The 26,137-nt window shown below is 35.8% G+C and overlaps 7 protein-coding genes across 10 annotated transcripts; 4 read left to right on the top strand and 3 right to left on the bottom strand.

The window, feature by feature from the left end:
• Nucleotides 1-1,430: 1,430 nt before the first annotated feature.
• Nucleotides 1,431-1,886, bottom strand: LOC133868215 (stigma-specific STIG1-like protein 1). Its single transcript, XM_062305033.1, has one exon. The coding sequence runs from the start codon at nucleotides 1,884-1,886 to the stop codon at nucleotides 1,431-1,433; it is 456 nt and encodes a 151-aa protein (XP_062161017.1).
• Nucleotides 1,887-4,222: 2,336 nt separating this feature from the next.
• On the bottom strand, nucleotides 4,223-4,745 carry LOC133867874 (stigma-specific STIG1-like protein 1). The gene has a single exon (XM_062304642.1). It carries the CDS (start codon nucleotides 4,743-4,745, stop codon nucleotides 4,281-4,283), a length of 465 nt encoding a protein of 154 aa, XP_062160626.1. The 3' UTR covers nucleotides 4,223-4,280.
• Nucleotides 4,746-8,909: 4,164 nt separating this feature from the next.
• Nucleotides 8,910-9,359, bottom strand: LOC133867731 (stigma-specific STIG1-like protein 3). Its single transcript, XM_062304497.1, has one exon. The coding sequence runs from the start codon at nucleotides 9,357-9,359 to the stop codon at nucleotides 8,910-8,912; it is 450 nt and encodes a 149-aa protein (XP_062160481.1).
• A 1,739-nt stretch (nucleotides 9,360-11,098) lies between these two features.
• On the top strand, nucleotides 11,099-12,686 carry LOC133867867 (cytochrome b561 and DOMON domain-containing protein At5g35735-like). Its single transcript, XM_062304636.1, has 3 exons — nucleotides 11,099-11,447; nucleotides 11,790-12,044; nucleotides 12,429-12,686. The coding sequence occupies exons 1-3, from the start codon at nucleotides 11,181-11,183 to the stop codon at nucleotides 12,669-12,671; spliced, it is 765 nt and encodes a 254-aa protein (XP_062160620.1). The 5' UTR covers nucleotides 11,099-11,180; the 3' UTR covers nucleotides 12,672-12,686.
• Nucleotides 12,687-13,843: 1,157 nt separating this feature from the next.
• Nucleotides 13,844-17,041, top strand: LOC133868472 (uncharacterized). The gene is made up of 7 exons (XM_062305373.1): nucleotides 13,844-14,193; nucleotides 14,459-14,525; nucleotides 14,879-14,925; nucleotides 15,159-15,246; nucleotides 15,931-16,064; nucleotides 16,147-16,245; nucleotides 16,625-17,041. The coding sequence occupies exons 1-7, from the start codon at nucleotides 13,966-13,968 to the stop codon at nucleotides 16,706-16,708; spliced, it is 747 nt and encodes a 248-aa protein (XP_062161357.1). The 5' UTR covers nucleotides 13,844-13,965; the 3' UTR covers nucleotides 16,709-17,041.
• Nucleotides 17,042-17,791: 750 nt separating this feature from the next.
• LOC133867820 (pentatricopeptide repeat-containing protein At4g04370) lies at nucleotides 17,792-21,109 on the top strand. 3 transcript variants are annotated; one of them, XM_062304586.1, is made up of 2 exons: nucleotides 17,792-18,610; nucleotides 19,007-21,109. In XM_062304586.1, the coding sequence occupies exons 1-2, from the start codon at nucleotides 18,339-18,341 to the stop codon at nucleotides 20,601-20,603; spliced, it is 1,869 nt and encodes a 622-aa protein (XP_062160570.1). In that variant the 5' UTR covers nucleotides 17,792-18,338; the 3' UTR covers nucleotides 20,604-21,109. The 3 variants fall into 3 exon arrangements, with proteins under 3 accessions (XP_062160570.1, XP_062160569.1, XP_062160568.1); XM_062304585.1 differs by having other exon boundaries at nucleotides 17,792-18,898; XM_062304584.1 differs by having other exon boundaries at nucleotides 17,792-21,109.
• A 1,116-nt stretch (nucleotides 21,110-22,225) lies between these two features.
• LOC133869525 (uncharacterized) lies at nucleotides 22,226-25,329 on the top strand. Of its 2 annotated transcripts, XM_062306552.1 has the most exons (3): nucleotides 22,226-22,567; nucleotides 23,673-23,696; nucleotides 24,732-25,326. In XM_062306552.1, exons 1-3 carry the CDS (start codon nucleotides 22,354-22,356, stop codon nucleotides 25,028-25,030), a joined length of 537 nt encoding a protein of 178 aa, XP_062162536.1. In that variant the 5' UTR covers nucleotides 22,226-22,353; the 3' UTR covers nucleotides 25,031-25,326. The 2 variants fall into 2 exon arrangements, with proteins under 2 accessions (XP_062162536.1, XP_062162537.1); XM_062306553.1 differs by lacking the exon at nucleotides 23,673-23,696 and having other exon boundaries at nucleotides 24,732-25,329.
• Nucleotides 25,330-26,137: the final 808 nt, after the last annotated feature.

The raw sequence follows: 26,137 nt of genomic DNA, 5'->3' as shown, positions 1-26,137 counted from the left end.
ACAAAACATAAAGCTCTACAAAATTATAGCTACATGCTATGAGATTAAATACTCATAGATACAAACAAAATTCTTACAATAAAGTGTTATCTATGACTTTCATCTTCCTTTAATTCATGTACAAAAATAATTAAAAATCATATTTGTTCCGTTTGTTAATATATTTTAGAGATTTTTTTTTTTTTTTTTTTAAAAAAAAGTATTCTTGTGTGACATAAAGGTGAAAATAGTTTTAAATTTTTTTTAATGCATTTTTCTAACTATTTAACTTTTTATATAACTTGATTGGCTCGATCGTCAAGGTATATTATGAGAATTGGAATTAAACCCTATTAATTAATTTTTAGGCCTATCTTTTTGTTTGAAATATTTTCAAAAAATTATATATTATATTATAATAAGTATAGAGTAATATTATTTAGTATATTGTTATATGATTGTCATATAATTTGATGATATGGTAATCAGACTTTAAATAAGCACTTGTAAAAATTAATTAATGATTGATTTCACGGTAGTAGACGGTCAAATCATTACCGTACATTATATTTTTAATAGTTGTAATTATGTGATTTAATGGTTTGATTTGGATCCTATCATGTTTTGATCAAACGGTTAGGTATTTTACAAGGTCAACAATAAATTGGATTGCAAGATTAAATCAAGTGAGATCTAACAGGAACTAATGAATATGATTTAACAATCCATATTGGAAAACTGATAAGTGAAATCAAACAGACAAACATTCAAAATTAATGACTGTTAATGAAAGTTATTTTTTGTTAATTCCAAAATTAAGCGTTTAAATATTCATGATGATTGTTAATTAGAAAATATATGATTTATTCTACAATAACAACCGATCACTCCATGATCATGTTTTGAAGCAAAATTAATTATATTAGGACTTCATAAAAGGAATCTCCATCTCTTTACACCGTCTTAAACGGAGAAAAGTAACTTTGACCACATCCGATATTTGCTTGAATTGAAAAACTTCATGTTGACAATGTATCTATACTAAAGCAGGCATTATGAATTAATCTAGTGATCATTGCTAATTACATGTGTAATAGAATGAATAATGAAACATCGGCAAGCCCATCAAATGTTGATGCTGGCTCGCCTTTATTGGATATACACATTTCACAAATTTATAAATAGCTACGATATAATGACCTTTGTTATCTATACCTATATAACGGATAGAGATTTTCAATAATGTTGCTCTTTAGATTATTAGCAATTCGAACAGCAAATATAGAAAGTTTCTGTGTTTATGGTTCATCGCTCGCTCCTGTTCGGACAGGTGAACCACACAGAAATTTTCTTACATTTGTTATCTGAATTGCTAGTAATTCGAGCAAATTGTTGAAAATCTGGATCCATATGCATATAACTGGTTTGATTTTGGTTGCTTTGAAGGTGGTTTATGCGTAGCTACACATTCCATACACACAGGAACTCCCTTTCTTGCAGTTGTTGTTGCAGCGTCCACAGTGCTTCTTGTTGGACATCAGTTTCACACATTGACCCTCGCAACAGATCTCAAAATACTTGCATGTCTTCCCACACTTCCCGCAGTTGAGCATGTTTGTCGTCACATTCACACACCTCTTCATGCAGCAGTCTGGCCCCCAGCTGCCCTTGGCACTACAAACCCAAGGATGTGTGTCACATGTCAAGATGTACCGGTCGAAGTTCAGAGCAAGGAGGCGGCGGCTTGACCCTCGGAGAGAAGCTGGTTCTTGGCCTTGGGCTTCCATTGAATGATCTTCATCTTCACCACTGAGAAATGAGCCCTTTTGATCAGACGGTGTTGCCGTGAGAGTAGGGGCGCCCATAGCCACGAGCATGGCCAGCACAAAAACAATCTTTGGGGACATGTAAGGGAGAGAGATTTGATGTTGAGGAATTCAAAGAGGTGGGAGCCGTTGGGGTGGAGAAGAATGGTGATTGACAGAGAGGTCTTTTATTGAGGATCCATATGTGTGTCTGTTAGTGGGGTGGTCTAATTCAATGGTTAAATAATATTTTAATTAAATCGAAGTTAATTAGTCTTCTAAACAATTATTAAACACCACAATAGGGGAAAATTTAAAAAGTCAATCACACAAATTAGATAGATAAGTGGTATAGTTTGGCACGTATGCTACCTAACTAGCTAGCTCCTCTCTTTCACACAACTAGTTATTTATGAACTAGTGTGATAATCAATAATCAGTGAAAAGTAATGTTACTATAATTCACACTAATTTTATACAGATCGATCTGGTATGTTTTAAGTTACTTCGCTTTAAAAAAAAAAAAAAAAAAAAAAAAAAAAAAAAAAAAATCACTTAAAACACACCACATCAGTCGATGTTAATTGAAGTGAGTGTACGTGTGAAGAGTAGTATTACTCTAAGTGAAATAGTTAGCCAAAAAACTTGATTTGTCAATTTAACTTAGTGCCGAGCTGACTTATCATTTTATCAATTATGAACTGTCACATCAATTTGTAAGAAAATTATGATAAAAAGATGTAATGCCCCAAACTAATATTAATTAAAGGGTGCATACAAGAATTGCATGAAATAATTGACTTTAATACTTAAATTGCAAACACAGTTGTGAAAAAAGAAATATTCTGCCAATTATTCTCCAGAAAATATTAAAATGATTAGTTCGAATTAAATTGTCAAATATATATACCGATCAATTGCGCGTAGCATGGCAAGATTAGCGGTTTTAATTGTTCAAAAGTTTGAAGATCTCAAGTATTCCATTTCCAAATTGGGAAAAAACCGGTACATAAGCAATTACATGCATGTAGTCTATGTTTTGACCTTTTATTATAGAAATTATTTGAAGTTCAGAATATTGACTATCTGTGATCTCTATTTAATCAAAGAAATTAATAACGGTGGCCCTACAATTTGAATAGAGCCCACCAATTTTGCTACCTGATTATGAGTAATTGGGGCATAAAATGTTTCATAGTTAATATAAGGTTTACATGGGGAAATAAATTTTGAGTTGTCCATATATCGATCTATTCGGGCAGATGAGCCGTAAAAGACTTTCTCAAATTTATTACTTGATTATTAGCAATACAAGCAGCAAATTACTAGAAATTTGAATAATCTTTCTTTTTTTTTTGGTTTTTTATTTATTTATTTTAATTATTTTGGTTAATAAGTACAAATTTTTTTGATATTCCTTTTAATAACTAATGCACGCGAGAATAACAGGTTTTAAAGACATATTTCAATTGAATGAACTGGTCTTCCAATCTTCTTCTTTCTTTTTTTTTACCATTTTGAACAACAATTAATTAAGGAGTCATAAGCAAACACAATGCACATTAATACTCCATATCCCACTTGGCGTAGCTAGGAATTCACCAAAAAGCCATATGGATTTACTTGATAGCTTCTCCAAATTGCTAGGCTCGAATACCATATCACATGATAATGTTGATGTACAATTAGTCTATAATTCTTTTATAATTTACTGACACGTACGTACGTGTCAGCATGTAATAAGAAGATATATGTTAAATTTACTTTAATGATCGTTGGTGAGGCTTCAATCACACACATTGGAACGTGTCAATAAATTATAAAAAAGTTGTAAACTAGTTGTACGTAATTCTAACATTACTCTATTACGGTATTACCTACACGTACAGCCTGATTCGACTTTACTTTTCTTCCTACTCATGGAGCAATGAATTGTGGTTTCACAAATAAATAAAAATAGATATGGTACGGTGAAAGGAATAATACTTCCCATGATGCATCGAAGAGATGGCTATTTTTAAACTATGGGATTATGAATTTCTCTGCTTTGCACCCTTTCACATATTTTTAATTATGGAAACCCTCGCGATAGCTTTCTGCCATGATCTGTATGCTTTAGTTATCGATGTGTCCGTAAATTGTAAAAGAATTATAGATCAGTTGCATGTATGTCTAGTATTTTTCTTTTTCTAAAGAGCAAATATATAATTTCAAATAATTATGATAAAAGGACAAAATACCTTCAACACTCCACACCCCTCTTGCAATTCTTTAAAGATAATTGCATACCCTATTACATAGAAACATAAATAACTACATCACAATACTATTTTACATTAACACTATTTCACTTTGTTGATGTAGTAGTATGAATCAGCTATTAAATATGTCTTTATTAAAAAAAAAAAAAAAAAAAATCTGAAAACGGGTTTATAGTGTCACGTGAACATGCAAGGTAAAATAATGATACGATAAAAGTGTAGTTTTACTCTGTAATTAAGCATAGCTGCATAATCCGTACTGACATGAGCTTCCATTCTTACACTTTTTGTTGCATTGGCCGCAGTGTCTCTCATCACTGGACGGGTTCACGCAGTCTCCTTGGCAACACATTTGAGAGTAGTTGCACTTCTTCCCGCACTTCCCACAGTTAAGTTTGTCTGTCATCAGATTAACACATTGCTTGCCGCAGCAATCAGGCCCATGGCTGTCCTTGGCACGACAAAGCTTAGGGTACACGTCGCAGGTGGTGCTCACGGCCTGGACCCGTTGGGCAAGGAAGCGGCCATTTCTTACGAGAAACGACGGCTGCTCGCTCTCAGGTAATGGGTGTTCATTAGCATTATCTTTCTTTATGTTGGCATATGATTCATCAATGGTTGGCGCTGCAGCTGAAAGAGAATTGGCTATACTCATTAAAACCAGCAAGGTCATCATGAGCATGATTTTGGATGAGTTCATTGCCATAATGTATACGTGTGTCTGTTTGTATGAATAAATATTATTGCAGATGGGGAAGAGGAAAGGATGTTAAGGTATATATACGGGCCGGGCGGCTCTGTATATGCATGTTCTCTTGGAGGAGTCTCTATCAATGGCGCCTATCTGAGATTCAAGTAAATGGAAGTTGGGCATCCAATTTGATCCAAAATTTCAAATGTTAGATAGAAATTTGGGAAAAGGAGAAGAACCTCAAAATCAGTACGTATCTAGCTAGCTAGCGATAGACTAATGCATTATAGCAGGCGCTCCCGAAACTTCCTTCATCAGGAATGGATGGTTGGGTACGATACCAAGGACCTTGCAATTCGAGTCCGCTCATTACGCTCATTCCTTTACTGGATGGAGACCATCAGCAATTTTGTTGTCTGAATTGTCGAATTGATAGCAATTCAAATAGCAAATGTGAGAAAAGCTTTCTTGAGATTCATCTGTTCAAGCAGGTCTCGGGTAGTCTGCTTATTTATTTGGATAAGTAAAAGACTCTCGCACATGCATTTACTACTTAAATTGCTACCAATATGAGCATTAAATTGATGAAAATCCGGACTCTTATCACCCATCCCAAAAAAATATACACGTCATTGTGCTCTTTATAATTAGAATTTCAAGCCTATATATAATACGAATAAGATATTCGTTTAGAGTGTAGCTAAAGAACTTTTATTATAAGTCTTTTACAAACTTACATGGTAGTCAATTAGTACATAGCTCATATATACCACATCAACCATTAAACAATTAAATTTATCTGTCAAATTTTGTTACTTAATTTTTTTTACCCATTTAGCACTCATGCATATGGACTATCATATAAGTTTGTAAGAAATTATAATAAAAATTGTAATAGTTCAAACATTTTCCATCGGTTCAACACATTCCTCTTTTTATATATAAGGAGCTAAGGAAACTTGGTACGTTATATGATACATACACCTCATTTAAAACAAATGTCTTTAATTGTGGTTAGGATGTGATGATGAAACGATATGGTAGGTTATATATATATACCATCAAGCAATGAGAAATTATCCCATCCCGTAAATACATTTTAGAAGCACCAGTACTATGTACAAGTGGACTTTTTGTGTGGGATTGTTACCAATTATCTTAAAAATTTAAATTGATAAAAAATAGTAAATTTAATTATTTAATTAATACATTAACATTTGTTCAAACTCTACCACGATGAGGTCCAATACAAGACGTACATTTTTAATTAAAAATGGGGTGTTAAACTGTATAATATTTAGGGTTCGAATGTGCAAAAACCAACTGTACGTACGTACGTAGGCTTCGCTTAATTACATGCGTGACGAAGGCAAAGCCGACATGCAGCCCACGTTCTGGTTTGAATTATATCGATCAGTTACAAAAGCACTCGGTTTTTCGAATAGCAACGTACATATATGTTGAATGTTGATCATACACGTACATATTCACATATGTCTCTCTTGCGTTTTGACTTGGGATGCATGCGATTAATACAATTTCTCAAGTCCAATTGGTCGGGCGGGGTTTGGCTATTTTGCAGTACTGACTATAATCAGTTATCACATCGGAGAGGGAATCGATGGACAGCGGGTTTGATGCCGGCGGTGTTGACGCCCACGGTACGGTGGCCCCTCCCTTGTACGTAGCTAGCCCTTGTAATCCTTACGTGGCACATGATCTAGACAATTCGTCCTTAATTTAGAAAATGACTAAAATCCCCGGCCACCAACCCCCAATTAGGTGGCAGTTCGATAATTCTCTGGGTTGCAGTCCTGTAATTTGGAGGAATTGCTGGGTCCCATGACTACCATTTAATCTAATTGAGATCGGAGTATAAATTTAATAGACTGATTTAGAAGAATTTTTTCTAACTCAATTTGAAGAAAAAAATTTATTGAATAACTTATATAGTACGATATATAATGTGTACGTACATCTTATGCATTACCATTATAAGGTTGCTGTACTTCATTGATATAATTCAAGAAAAAAAATTTAAAAAAAAATTAAAAACATAAAACACATATAAAAACCAATAAATAAGTTAAGAAGAAATTAACATTCAACTAGAAATCAATTTCTAATCTATAATTATTTGCAAATAATATAATTAAATTTGGTTTCGTTGGTTGGTGGGTGGGCTACAAATCGGATTCAATCTTAGATGCAAGAATTTAAACCCTAGCCTAATCCAAATATAATTCAGAATTTCAGATTAGGATGTTCGATCAACCCAGAGCTAGCTTGCCGAAAGTCCAAGTTATGATAGATCTGAAATCTGCACAGCCAACTTTACATAAAGAGAGACCTACATTAATTAATCACTAAGCTAGAAATACTGGTTTAAAGATATGTTGGGATGAGCTGACAAGAGATACTCTCAATGTTTAAGTTAGTAAAACATTTGAAAAAACTCTCATTTCTAGAGATCGAGGAAGAAGATTTAGAATTAGTGTGTACTTTGAATTGATCAATGAGTGAAGTGTTTACCTTTCATTTTAAACCAGGTTCCCTCTAATAGAAGGGCATGCCTTTTTCGTACAACCCTGCCAACTGCCATGTGTCATCCTTGGATTGTGTGTAGTTTGTTCATGGGTGGGTCACCAATTTTGGCAACGGTTGTTCCTGTCATGGCTCAAGTGGCATTAAATGTCAAATGCCTCCATAATGGAGAAGACTAGAAGAGTGATGCTCCCATGCCTTCTTTGTTGTGGGTTATCCAAAAAAAAATTAGCTACCACCTCAAGGTTTGAGGCATTTTTGGGTTGGGGGAGAGATTGGGTACTACTTTTAGCCCATTGTGATTCTCTTGCCCCAGTCTAAATGAAATTGAATGGCTAATCCAATTCTAGGCTGGTTCGCGCTTAAAGTGGGCTACTTGACCCAGGCCCGGGGTATAAAATTAAGGTGTATCAAGTTCAATTTTCAATTAAAACTTTCAAATGCATATGTATTAAGATTCATTTTATGGTTAAGATTTTATTTTGTTACATCTAACGATGTACATTGTGCTACGTCATTTAAAATTTTAAAAGACGTGACAAAATATTTACAATGTGTCACCATATATACTATTAGACCTATAAAATCTAATAAACACCACAAAATAGATACTATTCATTTATATTTTTAACCAATATTTTGCTTTTCTTTCAAGAATAGGAAAAACTCTAGGTAACGACCCCTCAAACTACTACCCTAAGTCATATTGGCTACGTTAAATTGAAGGAATACGTACGTGTTTGGAAATATATGTTAATTAAATTGAAGGAATTCGTAAACTTTTTCCGAAGAAGAAGATAAAAAAACACCCATGATACGTACGGTGTACCTTCCCGAAGCAGACGGTGGAGTTTGACGAATGGACTTTTAACGTGGCCTCACATTTTGCAATCTCCGTTCAAGTGTGTGCATTAGTTATTTATTTATTTTTGAATTCGTGTGCATTAGTTATTAATTACTTCTTTCGGTGACACAACACTGTTCAAAGCTTCCTTTAAGGTGGGTTGCTTGTTTGATTTTGATTTTTCTTTTTGTTTCGTATATACGGATGAAATTGAAAAAAATTGAAAGATTAATATATTAAACTGAAAATTTGTAAGTTTATGAAGTAAATAGAGATGTGATGAAAGTTTATGAAGGTTAAGAGAAGTTTTCTTCTTCTTCTTCTTCTTTTCCATTTTTTTATAAGGACATTTTTATCTTATTGAAAAAAGAAATTATGGTCATTTTTATCTTTTTATTGATGAAAGTGGTAGACTGATCATAGTGGTGGTGTAGCATGCAATAGAGCTTATTCATCGGATAAGATCAAAACAATTAATAAATACTACAGAAATGCTTCAGTTTCCAATAAATAAGCTATATATCATCTTGGTGTCCATCTCTTAATAAAACATTAGTACAAAGTTAATGCATTAATGTATATATATAGTTGTAGATCTAGTAATATCACATTTATATATGCTTAATCATAATGCAACGTTAAATTCGTTTCAGTCATGATCACCATGTACATACAGTACATTAATTTCCTTGGCATGAAACGAAGAATCAAGTTGCTTGAAGCTAGAGGGGATAAAAGCATATATTATATACAGTTGCAAACTATATATATGTAGTGGGATGAATTCATGCATAACCGCACATCCCATAAACGCAGAACTTCCCTTTCTTGCACTTTTTCTTGCACCCACCACAATGGCTTCTGTCAAACGAAGAATCCACACATTTTCCATTGCAACAAATTCCAGTGTACTTGCACTTGTATCCACACATACCACAGTTCAGGCGATCGGTCTTCACATTGACACATTTCTTATTGCAGCAGTCCGGCCCGGGGCTGCTCTTCCGACGACAAATCCGAGGAAACTTATTGCATGTCATATTGGCTAGCAGGTTCTGCTGTGCAAGAAAGCGGCTGATCTGCACCCCTCGTAAAGGAGTTGCATCTTGGCTTCCAGGCAATGCGACTTGCCTTTGCATGTCATTGTCCATGTCTTCGTTATAATCATCTAAATCCGAAGCTGCAACAATGGCTATTGCAGCTGACAGAAAAAAGAAAAGGTAGAGCAACTTCATGGCTGCTATAATCATAAAGCTTTAAGGACTCTTGGGAGAAAGGAGAAGAGTCACGGGTTTATATAATACAGCAAAATAGGCTGTAGAGTTGACAAAAGAAAAATGAAGGTACACGTATTACTTTCTCTGTGTGGTCCTCATTCATGAGACTGCTTACAAATTACTGAATATCTCTTAAATATATAAGAACTCATTTGATTGCACGTCAAGAAAGTTAGCTTCTCTGTATCTACAATATTGTAAATGTCAAAGACGACTGATTACCCCGGAATTTCGGCTTCTAGTATAGTTCCCATGTCATGCTTTGCGGAGGCCAGTAATTCACTTTTTCTTGTTTGAAGCAAAGGAAAAATGCATAGAAGAGATCGATCGAATCGGATGGTGTCTGAGTATGGAGGTAAATGCCCGCTCAAACAAAGAGCTGAAAACGTTTAAGAGCCACCTGAAATCTCAATAGCTAATAACCAAAACCGACCAGGATCCCTTACAATTTTTTTAAAAATTATAAATTCTCAAATCATGTGAATTTAAGTCGTTTCATACATTGAACGACATGAAAAATGTTAAATATTAAAAATGTGACATGTTAACAATGAGATTTTAGTATATTTTTATCACGCTCTTACACTTTATGTCATATAAAAGCTTTAAGCAAAAATCTGTTTTTTGATTTAGTAAAGAATAAGCGTCTCTTTAAAAGTGAAGAAAAAACATTTTGGAATGATTTTTTTTTCTTTTTGTTGCCTCAATAGCATGTTATATATATCTTTAATATGGAACATTTTTCATGTTGTTCGATGTAAAAAAGGGCATGAATTCACATAATTTGAGAATCCAAAATTACTTTAAAATTGTAAAGAATCCTAATCCATAAGGAAACACCCACCAAGGACCACCTCTTAAAAATGCGGCACGCGGCATCTCCGGCACTAGAGTTAAAATACCTAATAAAAAAGTGCAGATTTCTATTTAGCCATTGCATTTCTATACACATTTCAAAAGATTTTCTAATATGCTCTTTATTTTATTCAAATATTATTTTTCAAAGTCTTTTTTTTTTTAATTGTTTTCTTAAAGAAGATCGAAGAGAAAGAAAGAAAGAATCTATATTTTACTGATGTAGAATGGCTATTTTCTGTATCACAAAAGGTATTTTGGTTAATCTGCTGGAGATGCTCAGGTTACGAGCTCCAGAAAAGAAGTATAGTCTCTACAACTCTAAAACACTCTCTCTATTGGGTTTTACTTTCAAAATTATTTATTGACTTAACCATCATAAGCTCCTTAATTAATCCTTTGGAGGCCACTTAAGTAAAGCATGCATATATGAGATGAGCGTCGCAAGAGGTTGGGCTTGGCTTGCAGGCTTAATTCGTGTTAAATCTAGGTCGGGTAAAGCTGAGCTCCTCTTAATTCTCCTATGAATTCATAGACTTTTAGCAAATTAGTTTCTTTCTTTACTAAATCCCACATAAATGATAAGTCATTATTCTCTCATTATTATATATCTAAATTAAATGAGCTTAAAACTTTTTGTTAGTTGTATAAGTTATATTTGGCACTTATTTTTGAAAGATTAAAAAGATTATTCTAAGGATCAGAATAATATCAGACAAGATTGCCTATTTCGATAAGAAAAGCACATATTCCCGACACCCAAGTAGTAAAAAACTCAAAATTTTATGCCATAACATCGATGTCGATCCAACAAGTTTTTGTTGGATCCTAAATAACTGTATAGTTTCCTACAACATTGAGATTTTTGATTGATGTTGCAGGTTAGAACTTCCCATTGTGAAATACATTCTTGAAAGAGAGACCATGAGTAATTCCCATTGCCTTATGTTTCTTAGTATGGTGTTTCCCCTCCATTCTATCTCTGCTCAAGCCTCTTCATGCAATGGGGGTCTCTCTCTCATACAAACGGGAAGAGGTACTATTGATGCGTGGCAAGTTGACTCCAATGTGGAAGATCTGGCGCCCCAGGTTCAAAGCTCAAATCGTGAGGTAACAATGGACCTTAGATCAAGGAAGGGTCATCATAGCATGTGGCATCGGCATCGACATCGACATCGTCACCTCAAAAATGTAAGATCAGTCTTCATTTCTTTCCTAAAATATCAGTTATATATCCTTGGGAGCCATTCCAAAGTTATTTCATTATGGACCGGGATCGGTGGCAATTGGCTGGCTCTATATATACTCGAATTGCAGTCAATTCAAACAGCTAGTTGAGAGAGAGTTCTGAAAAGGTTTATCTATCCAAGCAAGTGTCCTGTATTTTGGACTGTCCAATTAATTAAGGACCTATCCGAGCATATGGGCCGTGTCATTAAACCCTCTCTCGATCTCATTAGGGTTCGGTTAAGCTGCAATTCGGTCGCTAAATATGAATGAGGGTGATTATTGATTTTCTTCATCTTTGGACAGGTGCATGAGGCTTTAATCATCATAGGATGGGGAACTATGTTGCCCATGGGGGTGATTATCGCAAGGTACTTCAAAGAATTTCCCATGACTTTCAACGAATGGTACCAATTTCACATCATGCTCCAGAGCATTGGATATATTCTGGGCACCATTGGATGGGGAATTGGGATAAGCCTCGGAAATACTTCCAGACAATCCACCTATAAAACACAAAACATTCTAAGTACCATTTTGTTTACCTTCACAACTATTCAAGTAAGTCCAAATCATTTAATTTGTATTTTTATAGAATAAGATCCTCTTTATTTTACTTGAAATGGAAATGAATCAATTCATATATAATCTAGCTAAATAAGATTTCACAGCATTTAACAGTTATATATTACTTTCACAGTATTTAATCTGGACTATGAAATGATTCATTTTCATTTCAAGTTCTTGTTTTTCCGTGTAGGCTCAAACTTCGCTTTAATATTAGAACACAGAACTTCTACTCAAATACCCTGTTAAATTTTCAGTTATCTCAAAAGCTTAAATTAATTGAAAATTATGAATTTAATCATTTAATTGATATTCTAACAATTAGTTGATCAAACTAATGGTTTTTCCAGCAATTAACTTGCTAATCGTGTTAATCAGATGCTTGCCATCTTTTGGCAACCAAAGAAAGAAGATGAATATCGCAAGTGCTGGGAGAAATGCCACCATTTTCTTGGGCATGCATTGCTTGCATTAATTATAGCAAACATACTTGTGGGGATCCATAATCAAAGTCCAACTGAAAATTGGATATGGGTTTACGTTGTAATTCTTGGAGTTTTAGCGTTAATAGCCCTTGCATTGGAAAGTTATAGGTGGGTTAAGGGACGTCAGTGGAATTGAACAGCAATATGTACACTTCCCCATGTTTAACTCATTGTAATTTTTTCCAATATTTGGTTCGTTCTTTCTCTTTCAGTTTTTTTTTTTTTTTTAATCACATTTGGAAAATAGACAATCCAAAATGAAATCATGATTATGGAGCCTAAATTATTAGCAATTCGAACAACAAATATAAAGAACAAAATTTGTTACAGTCATTCCGCTCATTGCGTCAATTGTCCAAAATGCCCGAGACACAAAGTCACTTCAACAAACTTATACTCCGTTTGTTTCGACGTAAAATGGTTTTCGTCGTAAAATATTTTCGACGAAATCATTTTCAAAAATAATAATTTTCTCGAAAATATTTTCCTGTGTTTGATTCGTAAGAAAAAATTACGAAAGGTGAAAATGCAGCTGTCGCCAGAATTCGGCAATGTTCGGTCGCCATTGCCGGATTCCGGAGAGTATGTTTGGCCGGATCCCGGCCATTTTGACCAGATCCGGCCGGCTTATGACCATAGCCGAAATCTGGTCCGCCAGCATCCGGCGACAATGGTCGGATGTCGCGGATTCCCGCGCCGGCAATATTTCTGGTGGCCTGATGTTGCCGGATTCTAGTGCCACTTGGATTCTAACGACCGTCCACTGCCGGATTCCGGCAATCGGATGTCAAACGTGCGTGTAAGGACAAAGAGTTTAATTTCGAAAAATGATTTATGGTTTTTAAAACCGTAAATAATTTTCTAAAAATTAAAAAATGTTTTACGATCAAACCGAAAATAATTTTTCATTGACAATTATTTTCGCCCCTACCAAACACCGTAAAATATAGAAATCATTTTACACCAAAACAAACGAAACATTAATAGAAAAGAAATCTCAAATCTGAGACGAAGAATAAATAAAGAATTTGTGTGACGGCTTCAAGAGTGCCGTTCTTAAAATTAAATGAGTCAACTAATACTAAAATTTTATTAAATAAATTATACAGATCAAATCGTATCATTCATTTATTTAAATAGCTTATTTAAATAAGTCGTGTCATAATTGAAAAATTTAACTCATTTAAATTTAGCATAAGCTAATTTCAGACTTTGGGCCGTTGGGTTTTGGCTAAGGCCGGCTCAACAGAAAGCCCACGTAGTAAGCACAATTAGTTAAGCTTACAGTACTTGTCGTCCATACGCACCAAATCGTCTATCACAGAAATTCAAAACGCAACGTTTCACACCCCCTCCGCTTGATCTCGGCGAACAATCTGGACCAAAAAGAAGGCCAGGAGTACGTGGTGGTGGAGCAGAGTGGCTCTGACATGGCCACCTCGGCAGCCCCCATAGACGGCGTCGCAGCGGCGGCCCTCCGGTCCGTCCTGCAGCGAGTCCAACGAGCCACCGAGCTGTCTGGGCGCGCGTCCCACCAGGTCCGAGTGGTGGCCGTGAGCAAGACCAAACCGGTCTCTCTCATCCGCCAAGTCTACGACGCCGGGCATCGCTGTTTCGGAGAAAACTACGTTCAAGAGCTCATCGAGAAAGCTCCTCAGGTTCTCTCTTTCGTTTTCTTTTTCTGGGGTTATTAAATTTTCGTTTTTTTCTTCCTTTCTTATATACAATTTCTCAGCAACCAAACAGAGTAGGAGGATCAAGGTAAGTATGTGATTAAAGAAGTCGTTTTTGCTTATGTAGAGGTCCCAAATGATGAAACTTGTAAAATGGATTTTTTTTTTTTTTTTTGGGGGGGGGGGGGGGGGGGGGGGTCATCTTATAAGTAAAATGTAATTAACTTTGGTACTTGTTTGGCTTTTGCAGCTTCCAGACGATATTGAGTGGCATTTCATTGGGAATTTGCAGAGCAATAAGGTTAAGCCTCTTTTGGGTATGTTTAATCTGAAAAAAAACTATGTGGTTTTGGGTGAGGGGGAAGTGAGTGAACTTTATTTTTCTAACAAATGAGAGCTTATCGAGAGAAATCCAATTTGAAGTTATTTATTTATCCAATTTGAAGTTTTATCTTCTTCAACATAGCTTAGACACTTTTGTCTTTGAGAAGTCATGTTCATAGAACTTGGTTATGCTTTACTGCTGCTTTCTTTGTATGCCAATCATAGGACGTAAGTTCGATCTCACAGTGATCCATCTTTTAGTGCTGGAGAGAGAGAGAGAGATCACGATCTGTAATTATTCATCAATTGTCATCTAATATTGCTCACGTCATCTAATATTGTGCAGCTGGTGTACCAAACCTTGCAATGGTAGAGAGTGTAGATGATGAAAAGGTAACAGCTTTTGCCGATATCTATTAGTAATTTTTTGTTAAAAGGTCTCTGTGCTTGGTGTCAGGAGGTCTCAGTTAAAAATGGCTTGCTGAGCTACTCAGTTTAAGCATAAACTAGATTACCATTTTAAATATGATGAAGAACCACAAAGTGAATTGAAAAGAAAAGAAATTTGACATACTTAAACTTTGACGGTTTCGTATTGATTTTCCATACTTATATGTGCTTTTCAGATTGCAAATAATCTTAATCGTGTGGTTGGGAGCATTGGGAGAAAGCCTTTGAAGGTCTTGGTCCAAGTAAATACCAGTGGAGAAACATGTAAGTTGATTATGTTCGCTCTTCTTTACATACTTGCAATTTTCACTTTTTCTTTCTTTTTTTTTTAACAGATTTGACTTGTCTAACTCAAGTTTAAAAATCCTGTGACCTTTATGGCTGCTTGAACAGTATAATAACATGCTAGAACAATTGAGTTGGCTATATTGTACAACATTTTGTTTTTGAAAATCATAGTAACAATCAGCATTTGTGTTATTTTAGGTTTGTCATTCCTTGTTCATATGCTTAGTTGTTGATCACCGTGTAGCGGTTGTTTTAAGTTCTTCTCCCATTCCCCCAACCCCACTCCGCAGCAATATGTGCCATAGATGGTCTATCAAAAATTAGTTATGATTTAGTTTCTTTTTCATGTGAAGTTTGAAGTAACCTTTCTATCTATAGGCGTGTCTCATTTTTCTTTTAGCATTTGCCATTTGGTGATAGAGGCTAACCATTGTGTGGATGTGGTGTACCTTAAGAATTATACAAACCGAATATCTTAGTCACCCTTGCCTAATTTTGGTGGGAGATGCGTTATAGGGGCATGATGGGTTAACATCTGCACTAGATTCTGAGCTCCTGTGAAATAGTTTTGTTTTCAACAATTGTTAGCTATTATCCTAGGCATTTATAAAAGAATCCTATTTATTCGTTTGGTATATTTAACTGTCATTTTTTTTACAGCAAAATTTGGTGTTGAGCCCTCTGGGTGTGTGGAACTTGCCAAACATGTTAGTTTGGGCTGCCCAAACCTTGAGTTCTGTGGCCTAATGACAATTGGTATGCTGGATTATTCATCGACCCCAGAAAACTTTAAGGTGACAGTCCCCACATAGTTGTGTGATCAAGCCGTTTTGCTTGTGCTCCTATAGTTCTCTTGAACCTGTCTGTTGTCATCAGAGATTATCAAACTGCAAAGCTGAGGTTTGCAAAGCACTTGGAATTCCAGAAGAGCGATGCGAGCTGTCAATGGGCATGTCTGCAGACTTTGAGCAAGCTGTAAAGACTAATCTTCTGCTGCTCTTCTTCAGACTATAATTTTCAATATAAATGTTCTGTTATTTTCTTCTTTAGGGTTAGGATTTCAAAATATCATGTAATTGAGCTGTATACAGAGTAGGACTAAGAAATCATTTACTTTAAACAACTACAGTAGTGCTACCATGTTTCCCTGCTGCCGTATTTATCATTTTTCTGAAAGTCAAAACGGTTTTTAAAACACTCAAGAGTAGAAATGAGAATTTTAACTTGAACTTGCACCATTATGCAAGAGTTGCCTTGTGGTGTGTCCTTTTTTTTATATGTACACTGTAATATCAGGGGCAAAGATTTAGTTGAGAGATTTTACTTATAACTAGAAAACTTGGCGGTTTTGCAGATTGAAATGAGCAGCACGAATGTGAGAATCGGATCTACAATATTTGGAGCAAGGGAATATCCAAAAAAGGAAGTTCAAACTTGAAAAGTTGCAGGAATTATGGCTCTTAAGCCATAGAATTATGGGCTTATTCTTGTAATCTTATGCTGGTTGGATTTGTTATTCGACCTGTTTGCTTTGTTACTTGACTAGATCAATTAAACTTGAATAAATATTCCAAATTGGCGTGGCTGATAAGAACTGTTACATTTACAGTGATCTTTGAAACTGTGAAATCTCTGTATGCTGTCCGGGAATTCAACTGTAACACAAAGAAGTGGGTTTAGTTCTTCCATCAGTATTTGCCATTGAAAAATATTGTCAGCACTTCCTCTGTTAATGCTTTTTTGAGGGAGTATTTTGTTTTTGTTTGAAAAAGTGTAAGTAATTGTTGAATTGTTTGCTAATGTTTTTGTTTTGAAAATAGAAAATACAAGGGAAAAGAAAAAAAGAGCGGTGCCAAGATAAGATGGTTGAGCTTAAAGTTTTGATTCTAATATGATCAGAACCTCCAAAAACAGAGAAGGGAGATGATACCAACCATTCTGGCTCTTTGTGGCGTTTCATTCCTTTTACGCCTTTATATACAGAATAATGATTCACCACTATCTAAAAGATACTATTTTTTACCACCTTGTCACATATTGGCAAGGTGGTCCCTGAAAATGTAGTGGAGGACCACCTTGCTACATAGGCAAGGTGGTGAAAAGTTGTATCTTTAAGTGGTGGTGAATCATTACTCTTATATACAACTCTCACATAAATCTGTTCGGACCTCCACTTACTTTCAGTCTGAGTTTCATTCATTATTATATTATCCGGTCTGCAAGTTCAATAAACCTAGATTGTGTTTGTGTTGGCTCACGGGTTGAATAAAAAATTGTCAGTTTTAAATGTTGTGTGTTGAATTCGAGTTATTTAACTCATTTAATTAAATAGATTAGACCCATCAATTTTAACCCATTAATTTTATATTTGGTTCACAGATTATATAAAAATTGATAGTTGTATGCTAGGTTCGGATCGTATTGAACAATGAGTATAAAATTATATAGATTAATTATAATATGACAAATTTAATTAAACCGGTTAAATTTTTCCATCCGACCACAGTGTCCGTACCGGATACGCAGGCTATGTTAAAAATTACAGGCCCTACCTCCGGGGACTATCAGATCATGCCATCAATTCAATCACATAGTTTCAGCTCATTTCGTTTCATGGCATTGTGAATCCTAGGTTTGATTGGAGCCGACTCGACCTCTTAATGAATTGTCCAAATCGGGGAAGCCTGTAAAAAATGTTTGACAAAATGTCTGATGGGGACGAGTTTAGTTGGAACACGATGATTGCTGCTTATGCTAATTCACGAATGCTAGCTGAAGCTAGAAAACTTTTCGATGCGACTCCGAACACAAGTTCTATTGCTTGGTCTTCTCTTGTTTCAGGGTATTGTCGATATGGTTGCGAAATGGAAGCTTTTGAATTGTTTCGAGAAATGCATTCCGAGGGACAAAAGCTGAGCCAGCAATACGTTGGGCATGTGAGGAAAGCCACCATATAATCCAAATACTTTGTGATACTGTTTCCTCTTCAGGTGTCTTTCCGCTGCCCCATGCTTTCGGTAATTTCAAGCCAACTTTCTTTCATGTCATGCGGCCTTCTAACATGAGTTATGAACAAGCTAAAAACTTCTCTCTTCAACCCCTTTAAACCGCCGCCGCCGCCGCCACCACCACACCCTACCACCACCAAGTCATTCAACGCTATCATCAACCGTCTCTCATCGCAAGGCGCCCACCATGAAGTGCTCCTCACCTACTCCTGTATGCTCAATACCAACACCCCTCCAGACGCCTTTACCTTCCCTAGTCTGCTCAAAGCCTGCACCTCTCTGCACCTGTTCTCGCATGGCCTCTCATTCCATCAACGTGTCATTGTTAATGGGTACTCTTCTGACCCTTACATTGCGTCTTCTTTGATCAATTTATATGCCAAATTCGGGCTCACAAGCAATGCTCACAAAGTTTTTGACATAATGCCTGAGAGAAATGTTGTTCCTTGGACTGCGATCATTGGATATTATTCGCGCACGGGTGATGCTTATATGGCGTTCTCTATGTATAATGAGATGCGGCGCCAAGGAATTGAGCCCAGTTCAGTTACATTGTTGTGCATGCTCTCTGGAGCTCCTGAGCTTGCCCATGTGCAGTGTCTGCATGGTTGTACAATTTTGTATGGTTTTGAGTCTGATATAGCTTTAGCAAATTCTATATTAAACGTGTATGGTAAATGTGGAAGCATTGAGGATGCTAAGGAATTTTTCAAATTTATGAATCGCAGGGACATAGTTTCATGGAATTCTTTGATATCGGGCTATACCCAGACTGGCAATATTAGAGAAGTTTTGCAGATTTTAGATAGAATGAGAATTGAAGGTATGGAGCTTGACCAGCTGACATTTGGATCTCTGCTGTCTGTGACCGCAGCACAGAGCAATCTTGAATTGGGAAAGTTAGTTCATGGGAAGATTTTGAGAACTGGATTTTACTTGGATGCACATATTGAAACATCACTTATAGTCATGTATTTAAAATGTGGGAATATTGACATTGCATTTAGTATATTTGAACAGACCTCAGATAAGGATGTTGTCCTGTGGACAGCGATGATCTCAGGGCTTGTGCAAAATGATTGTGCGGATGAGGCACTAATTGTTTTCTGTCAAATGTTAAAATCAAGAGTGGAGCCATCTACTGCTACAATAGCTAGTGCTCTTGCAGCTTGTGCACAACTGGGTTCTTTTGATCTGGGGACCTCAATTCATGGTTACATATTAAGGCAAGGAATGACATTAGACGTCCCTGCTCAAAATTCTCTTGTTACTATGTACGCTAAATGCGGTCATTTGGATCATAGTTGTGCTGTTTTTAATAGGATGGCTAAAAGAGACTTGGTTTCTTGGAATGCAATAGTTGCTGGGTATGCTCAAAATGGCCATATATGTAAAGCCTTGTTCCTCTTCAATCAAATGAGGATAAACCTTCAAAGACCCGATTCAATAACCGTTGTCTCCCTTCTCCAAGCTTGTGCTTCCACTGGGGCACTCCATCAGGGAAAGTGGATCCACAACTTTGTAATTAGGAGTTGCCTTAGACCGTGCATCTTGGTCGACACAGCTTTGGTTGACATGTACTCTAAATGTGGTTACTCAGATACTGCCCAGAAGTGTTTTGATGGAATGGCAGAGCAAGATCTGGTCTCATGGAGCACAATAATTGCAGGATATGGTAGTCATGGCAAAGGGGAGACTGCTTTGAGGATGTATTCAGAGTTTCTGCGCACTGGAATTGAACCAAACCATGTCATTTTCCTCTCCATACTGTCCGCTTGCAGTCATAATGGGCTTGTCCACGAGGGCATGAGCATCTTCCAGTCTATGACACAGGATTTTGGTATTGCGCCAAACCTTGAACACCGTGGTTGCATTGTTGATCTCCTCAGTCGTGCTGGAAGGGTAGAGGAGGCATTTAACTTTTACAAGAGGATGTTTCCAGAACCCTCAGTGGATGTTCTGGGCATACTCCTCGATGCTTGCCGGGCCAATGGTAATGATGAACTTGGTGACATAATTGCCAGAGATATTATCATGTTGAGGCCTGCAAATGCTGGTAACTATGTGCAACTGGCACACAGCTATGCTTCAATGAATCAATGGGATGACGTGGGTGAGGTGTGGACCCAAATGAGGTCTCTCGGCTTGAAGAAACTCCCTGGATGGAGTTTTATTGAAATGCATGGGACCATTACCACATTTTTTTCAGATCACAATTCACATCCTCAATCTGAAGATATAGTGACAATTTTGAAAGCTGTGAACTGGGAAATGAGGAAAATGGATATTAACGATAAGACCACCGAAATACTCGATATCTCCTGAAAATGTGGGTAAGTGAGGACTAAAGCTTCTTAAACAAAAATCCCATCAGCCAATGTTTTGGGATGCCTGTTGCTTCGAGGGATATGAGATTTAGAATTCTGATTTTTACTGAAACATGCTTAAGAAGTTGATGCACTCAAGTAGAACAAGGATTTGACTTTTGGAGCTTATAGGAATGTTGTAGTTGGAACTACATGGGACCATTAGTTTAGTCCATTACGATGTTCATTATAGATGACAGTTCTGCACAAAAGAAAGTCAAGCTAAGATGCTCAAGCATTTCGTTCATGGAAAAAACTATGTGGAAGCCTCTTTTGGGTATGTTACTCTGAAGAAACTATGTGGTTTTGGGTGAGGGGTAAGTGAGGGAACCTTCTTTTTCTAGCAAGTAAATCAATGACAGAACTGGGTTGCTCTCTATAAGCTCTCATTTGTAATTTGTTAGAAATTTGCATTTTACTATTGCTTTATTGTGATAAATTCTACTGATGCATTGGGCCTTTTTTTTTTTCTTTTTTTTCTTTTATTATTTATGGGAATAATGAAAGTTGATAAAGAAATAATATTTTACATAGAATAGTGAAGTGAATAGCTATAATAAAAAGTGTGACGTAAGTGTTTTAAGAAAAAGAAAAAAATGATTCTTTAACTAAAATTTAATTAAAATTTGTTGAACAGGATGTGAATGCTCTACATCCAAATAGTATTTAATGCATCAAAATAATTTGGCAAATACCTGTTTTGCTCCCTAAAAAGTACACTATGTAAGTTTAATTTGGCCCTCAATATTGAAAAAGTACAATTAAATCCAAATTCAAAAATAGTGATTAAATTCTTTTCTTATCTCCCCGACTCAAAATTGACAACGGTCGACTTAAAAGGTGAGTAGATAAAATTTCCTTTTATTAAAACAACAGGAATAACCTAGCCTCAATAAATCTTCAATTAAATTTATATTACATTTTGCTTTCTTGTCAATTTGAGACGAATTTAAGAATTTATGTACCTTTTTGAGATTTATGTCGAAGGATGGCATAATATAGTTGACATAATTTGTTGATATTGTAAAAGTAGATTTTTGGACGATCGGACTGGACGATGCAGAACCGGAGTGGCGCCAGCTGACGAGAGAGCTTCGGGTACTTAAGTTAATAAATTTGTTTAAAAAAATAGAAAATGAATAAAGTTCTAAGGAAGAAGAAACTCTTATCTCATTTGAAATGGTTACTCTTGTTTTATATTAATAAGAGTGTTTTTTTTAACCCTCGACTAAAAATATTTTACACTAGATCAAATTTTACAAAAGTACTTAAAGAACAAAAAATATTCCTTTTTTTTTTTATATATATAAAATGCTTTATGTCGAAACGAACAAACATAAATCATTTAGATTTTCCAGCAACATCATTATCACTTTTAAAATATGATAAAAAAAAATAAAAAATTTAAAAAAATTTAAAAAAATTTAAAAAAAAAAAAGAGAAAGAAAGAGATTAAAAAAAAAAAAAAATGTTAACAGTAATATTCCAACTATTTGATTTTAAAAATAATAATTAAAATATATACGTATTTATATTTCAGTTCCAGGTGTCAAAGCCTCTTTAATAAGTTAGCAGGTTTTCTGCTGTACACAAATACACATTTCTCTAACAAACAATACGGCGTCGTAGAACCTTGATCATCCTCTTCCACCTTTTCTTCTTCAGGCAGTTCACTTCCTAGGGAGAGAGAGAGAGAGAGAGAGAGAGAGATGGGTAGGTGCCGTACGCAGCAAAGAGCATTGAAGGTGGGGATGGTCCTGATGGGCCTGTGCTTAGCGGGCTACATTGTGGGCCGGCCCTTGTACTACCATCTCTCCGAGGCCCTCACCGCCGCCCGCCGCCACGTGTCCTCCTCTTCCTATCATCGTTGTACTCCTTGCCTCTGCGATTGCTCTTCTCAGCCCCTTCTTTCCCTCCCCGACGGTAACTTCTTTTATTTCTTTTTTTACTTTTATTTTTTTCTAAATTATAACTAACTTTGATCCACATGTCACTTGCCATTATTAGGATTAAAAAAATTATCTGTATGTGTGAGTTTAATCTAATTTTTTTTTTTATATATATAATAATACCATTTTAGTAGAATTGTTTGATGTTTAGATTGTAAATTTGGTTGGACTGTCCAAACTGGGTTGAAAGAATTCTTCAACTCCATTCTAGCTCCAACAATTTTTTATTTTTTTTTTTAAAATCAGTAATTGGATATGTATGAAAGGTTGAATGAGAGTTGAACAGGAGTTGGAGAGGTAGCAGGTCTCATAATTCTTATATGCATTTTTAATACAACACGTAAAAATCTATGTAATAATTACGTAACTAAGAACAAATGTAGTTTAATATAATGAGTCGGAGGAAGTTTTTTCAGCCCAATTTGAAAGAAAACTTTGGCCTACGTGAGAGTGTGAGGGGCTTAGAACTTAGAAGGATAACCATGTTAGAAGTGTGATTATGATTGATCAAGTCCATGGTCGAAGTCCCCTGAGTTAATTCTTACTTGGTTGAGGTTCGAATCTTGACTGATTTAGTGTTTGGGTGTGAGACAACTCAAGTATTCGGGGTTTATTCGTGCGTAAGCACAGTATAATCTTGTGGTTAATTGTACGTATGGAGTTTCTCCTCGTTATTATAAAAAGAAAGTAGTGGTCTAAATGGTAGTTATAAGACTTGCAACCATATAAGTGTGAGTGTTAATTTGGTGGTCATAAATTAAGCGGTTGATATAATATAATATAACCGGGTTTAAGCTTTTGGATTAAGGTGGTCGTCATGTGGAGACTTTCCAGGTATTTACAGGAAAGAAGTTAAGCATATTAGACATTAGGAATAATTGTGTCGTGCCAGAAGGTTTGGCCTATTTAGTCCTAGTATGCTCTTTGTTTACTTGTGTAAATGTTTTGTGTTGGAGTGAGGTGTTAATTGTGAAATTTATTTTTTGTTTCTAAGCTGAATTGATAGTTATAGTGCATGCTTATGCTTTATTAATGATGGTGTCTCTGTGTCTGGGTTTTTTTTTTTTTTTTTTCTGCAGGATTGAGCAACCATTCCTTTACAGGTCAGTTTTTCTTCCCCATATTACAAAATGGTTAAATCTGTTGCAGTTAGACTTTGTAAGATATGACTTTGGGGCAAGCCAAGCTATAAAGTATAAACCATCCTTCAGAGATGATAGTGAAGCCAGCCAACAACTAAACTATTTTGTTTGACGTTATCAGAGAGTTTTCTGTTTCTTATCTTATTAAGTATTACATTTATATAGTAAAAGAGAAGAATGGTCTGATTAGAAATTACTGCTCTATAATATGATAGTTGCATGTGGATGACATTCACCTGGGTCCAACGGCAAAATTTACCCATTGAGCCCTCTTAACCCCCTATATTAACATGGGCATGGAATTCACATTTGTCAAAGGATTCACGTGTTAGTGTGGGGTGATTAAGCTCCACATCAGGTAGTAGTCAGAAGATTGAGTGATTGATATAATATAATTGGGTCCAAACTCATAGGTTTAAGCTTTTTGATTAAAGTTGTATACTAATATGTTATATCAAGCCTCACTTGGAGATTCCCTTGGGTTTTTAACTTCCCAAAAACGTTTGCCTGCAGCACAAGTGGAAGAACCAATGATGGCTATGGTAATAATGTTGTGAATGTGCGTGGTTTTTGTAAAAGAGGCAAAAAATACTGCTACTTTATAGCATAAGTCTCACATTGCTTTAGATGGGTATCAGGCACTTGACACAATTATTTCATGGCTGGTATTGCTTAACCCGCCAGGGTGCAGCCTAGTGGACAAAGAGCGGGCTTGGGATAAGCTGTAGACTCGGACATTTTGGGTTTGATTCCGCACTAGGAGTTCTCCTAGATTACCTAATACACGATTCTAGTGGGTGGGGTCGTGTATCCGGGGTTTACTTCCCAGAGATGGGGCCTTTTGGGCCCTGCTTTGGTGAGGTTCTGCATCATTTTATACACACACACACACACACACACACACACACACAAAAAAAAAAAAAAAAAAAATCATGGATGGTATTGCAATTAAGCTGTGGAATCCTCTGAATCTTGAATTGGTATTATTTCCCTTAGGTTGTATGAAGCGTGACCCTGAGGTCAGTGAAGAAATGGAGAAGAGTTTTACGGATCTATTGTCAGAGGAAGTGAAGCTTAAGGAAGCTGAAGCTCTAGAAAATCAGCAGCGTGCTGACATGGCTCTCTTAGAGGCCAAGAAAATGGCTTCCCAGTATCAAAAGGACGCAGACAAGTGCAGTTCAGGGATGGAAACCTGTGAGGAGGCAAGGGAGAAGGCTGAAGCAACACTGGAAGCACAGAAGAAACTTACTGCCATGTGGGAGCTCAGGGCTCGTCAAAGAGGATGGAAAGACTAAAGAGCATCCTCTTGAGCTCCGTGCTTAAATTTGATAGATATCACTGAGCTATACATATACACGATGTGGGACGGCATATTAATCCACGATGTATGATCCTTGTGCCCATTATCCGTTAGGAATCTGTTAGCAATCTTCGTCTTGATCCTGTCCATGGCCATTGATTTATTCATTCTTTTATTATTTGTTTATTTTGTTAACTTTGTCGTTAACTTCTAAATTAGGTACATATACAGAATTCCTACTCTTGTTCCTTGGTTGTTTGAGGCACTTTTGCTTCATATAGTAGCTCATTATGATTTATTGCTGGAGACCATTTTGACTATAGCTTATTGTCCTCCACTCTCTTTCCGGATTTGCAATCCGATTGAGCAGCTAGGGATATTGCAGCTCTTACAATAAGTTCCTTGTACAGTGATATTATAACTAACAATTTTTTAGGTGATTCACGAACTAGACATTAACCCAATACAAAATTAGCGGATTTAAGTTGAGGGGTTTTACTTGTCTAATTAAATAAATCGGATTAAAGTTAACATATGATTATACTCCTACCTCGACACGACATTTAAGGCTGACAATTTTTTATAGGATTCGCAAGCTCAACATAAATTCAAGATGAAATTAAATAGTTATGGTTAAAGGGTTTAACCTATTTAATTAAATGGTTTGATTAGAATTGACTTATATAATCTTTTTTGCCCACACCTCAATTCGAACCAGACACGCGAACACGAATTGCCATCCCTATCTGACGTGGCAGCCCATGTGATACTTACTATATCAGCCACTAAAATATAGATTAACATGTAGTAGTCCACATGACATTTGTAATTTTTATTATTGCATATTATTGGCTTTGTTTGTTAACATTTTTATTATGGCTAGTTTGACAGACCCCCCCACCGCACCCCCCACTATTCTTTAAAAAAGTTACACTTTTTACATCATATCATTCACTTTTTATTACTATTAAAACAAAAAACCCGGCAACTACAAAACATAACTTTTTCATTCTTCCTTATAAAAAAATTCAAAACTTCTTTCTACTTTTGTTCATATCAATAACTTCTTATTACTAATAGAAAAATAAAAATAAAAAATAAA

Source organism: Alnus glutinosa, chromosome 5 (assembly GCF_958979055.1).
Source record: "Alnus glutinosa chromosome 5, dhAlnGlut1.1, whole genome shotgun sequence".
Lineage (NCBI taxonomy): Eukaryota > Viridiplantae > Streptophyta > Magnoliopsida > Fagales > Betulaceae > Alnus > Alnus glutinosa.
The sequence above is the reverse complement of the archived record's forward strand: the minus strand, read 5'-3'. Positions and strand labels throughout refer to the sequence as shown.

What these genes read in the sequence shown, in the direction of transcription:
- LOC133869525 (XM_062306552.1), top strand. Translation starts at nt 22,354, where the DNA reads ATGGGTAGGTGCCGTACGCAGCAAAGAGCATTGAAGGTGGGGATGGTC. An exon ending in CCTTCTTTCCCTCCCCGACG is followed by an intron (nt 22,568 to 23,672) that starts GTAACTTCTTTT and finishes TTTTTTCTGCAG; the next exon opens with GATTGAGCAACCATTCCTTT. An exon ending in GAGCAACCATTCCTTTACAG is followed by an intron (nt 23,697 to 24,731) that starts GTCAGTTTTTCT and finishes TATTTCCCTTAG; the next exon opens with GTTGTATGAAGCGTGACCCT.
- LOC133868472 (XM_062305373.1), top strand. Translation starts at nt 13,966, where the DNA reads ATGGCCACCTCGGCAGCCCCCATAGACGGCGTCGCAGCGGCGGCCCTC. An exon ending in AAATACCAGTGGAGAAACAT is followed by an intron (nt 15,247 to 15,930) that starts GTAAGTTGATTA and finishes TTTTTTTTACAG; the next exon opens with CAAAATTTGGTGTTGAGCCC. An exon ending in CTGCAGACTTTGAGCAAGCT is followed by an intron (nt 16,246 to 16,624) that starts GTAAAGACTAAT and finishes GCGGTTTTGCAG; the next exon opens with ATTGAAATGAGCAGCACGAA.
- LOC133868215 (XM_062305033.1), bottom strand. Translation starts at nt 1,886, where the DNA reads ATGTCCCCAAAGATTGTTTTTGTGCTGGCCATGCTCGTGGCTATGGGC.
- LOC133867867 (XM_062304636.1), top strand. Translation starts at nt 11,181, where the DNA reads ATGAGTAATTCCCATTGCCTTATGTTTCTTAGTATGGTGTTTCCCCTC. An exon ending in GACATCGTCACCTCAAAAAT is followed by an intron (nt 11,448 to 11,789) that starts GTAAGATCAGTC and finishes ATCTTTGGACAG; the next exon opens with GTGCATGAGGCTTTAATCAT. An exon ending in TTACCTTCACAACTATTCAA is followed by an intron (nt 12,045 to 12,428) that starts GTAAGTCCAAAT and finishes CGTGTTAATCAG; the next exon opens with ATGCTTGCCATCTTTTGGCA.
- LOC133867731 (XM_062304497.1), bottom strand. Translation starts at nt 9,359, where the DNA reads ATGAAGTTGCTCTACCTTTTCTTTTTTCTGTCAGCTGCAATAGCCATT.
- LOC133867874 (XM_062304642.1), bottom strand. Translation starts at nt 4,745, where the DNA reads ATGAACTCATCCAAAATCATGCTCATGATGACCTTGCTGGTTTTAATG.
- LOC133867820 (XM_062304584.1), top strand. Translation starts at nt 18,339, where the DNA reads ATGAACAAGCTAAAAACTTCTCTCTTCAACCCCTTTAAACCGCCGCCG.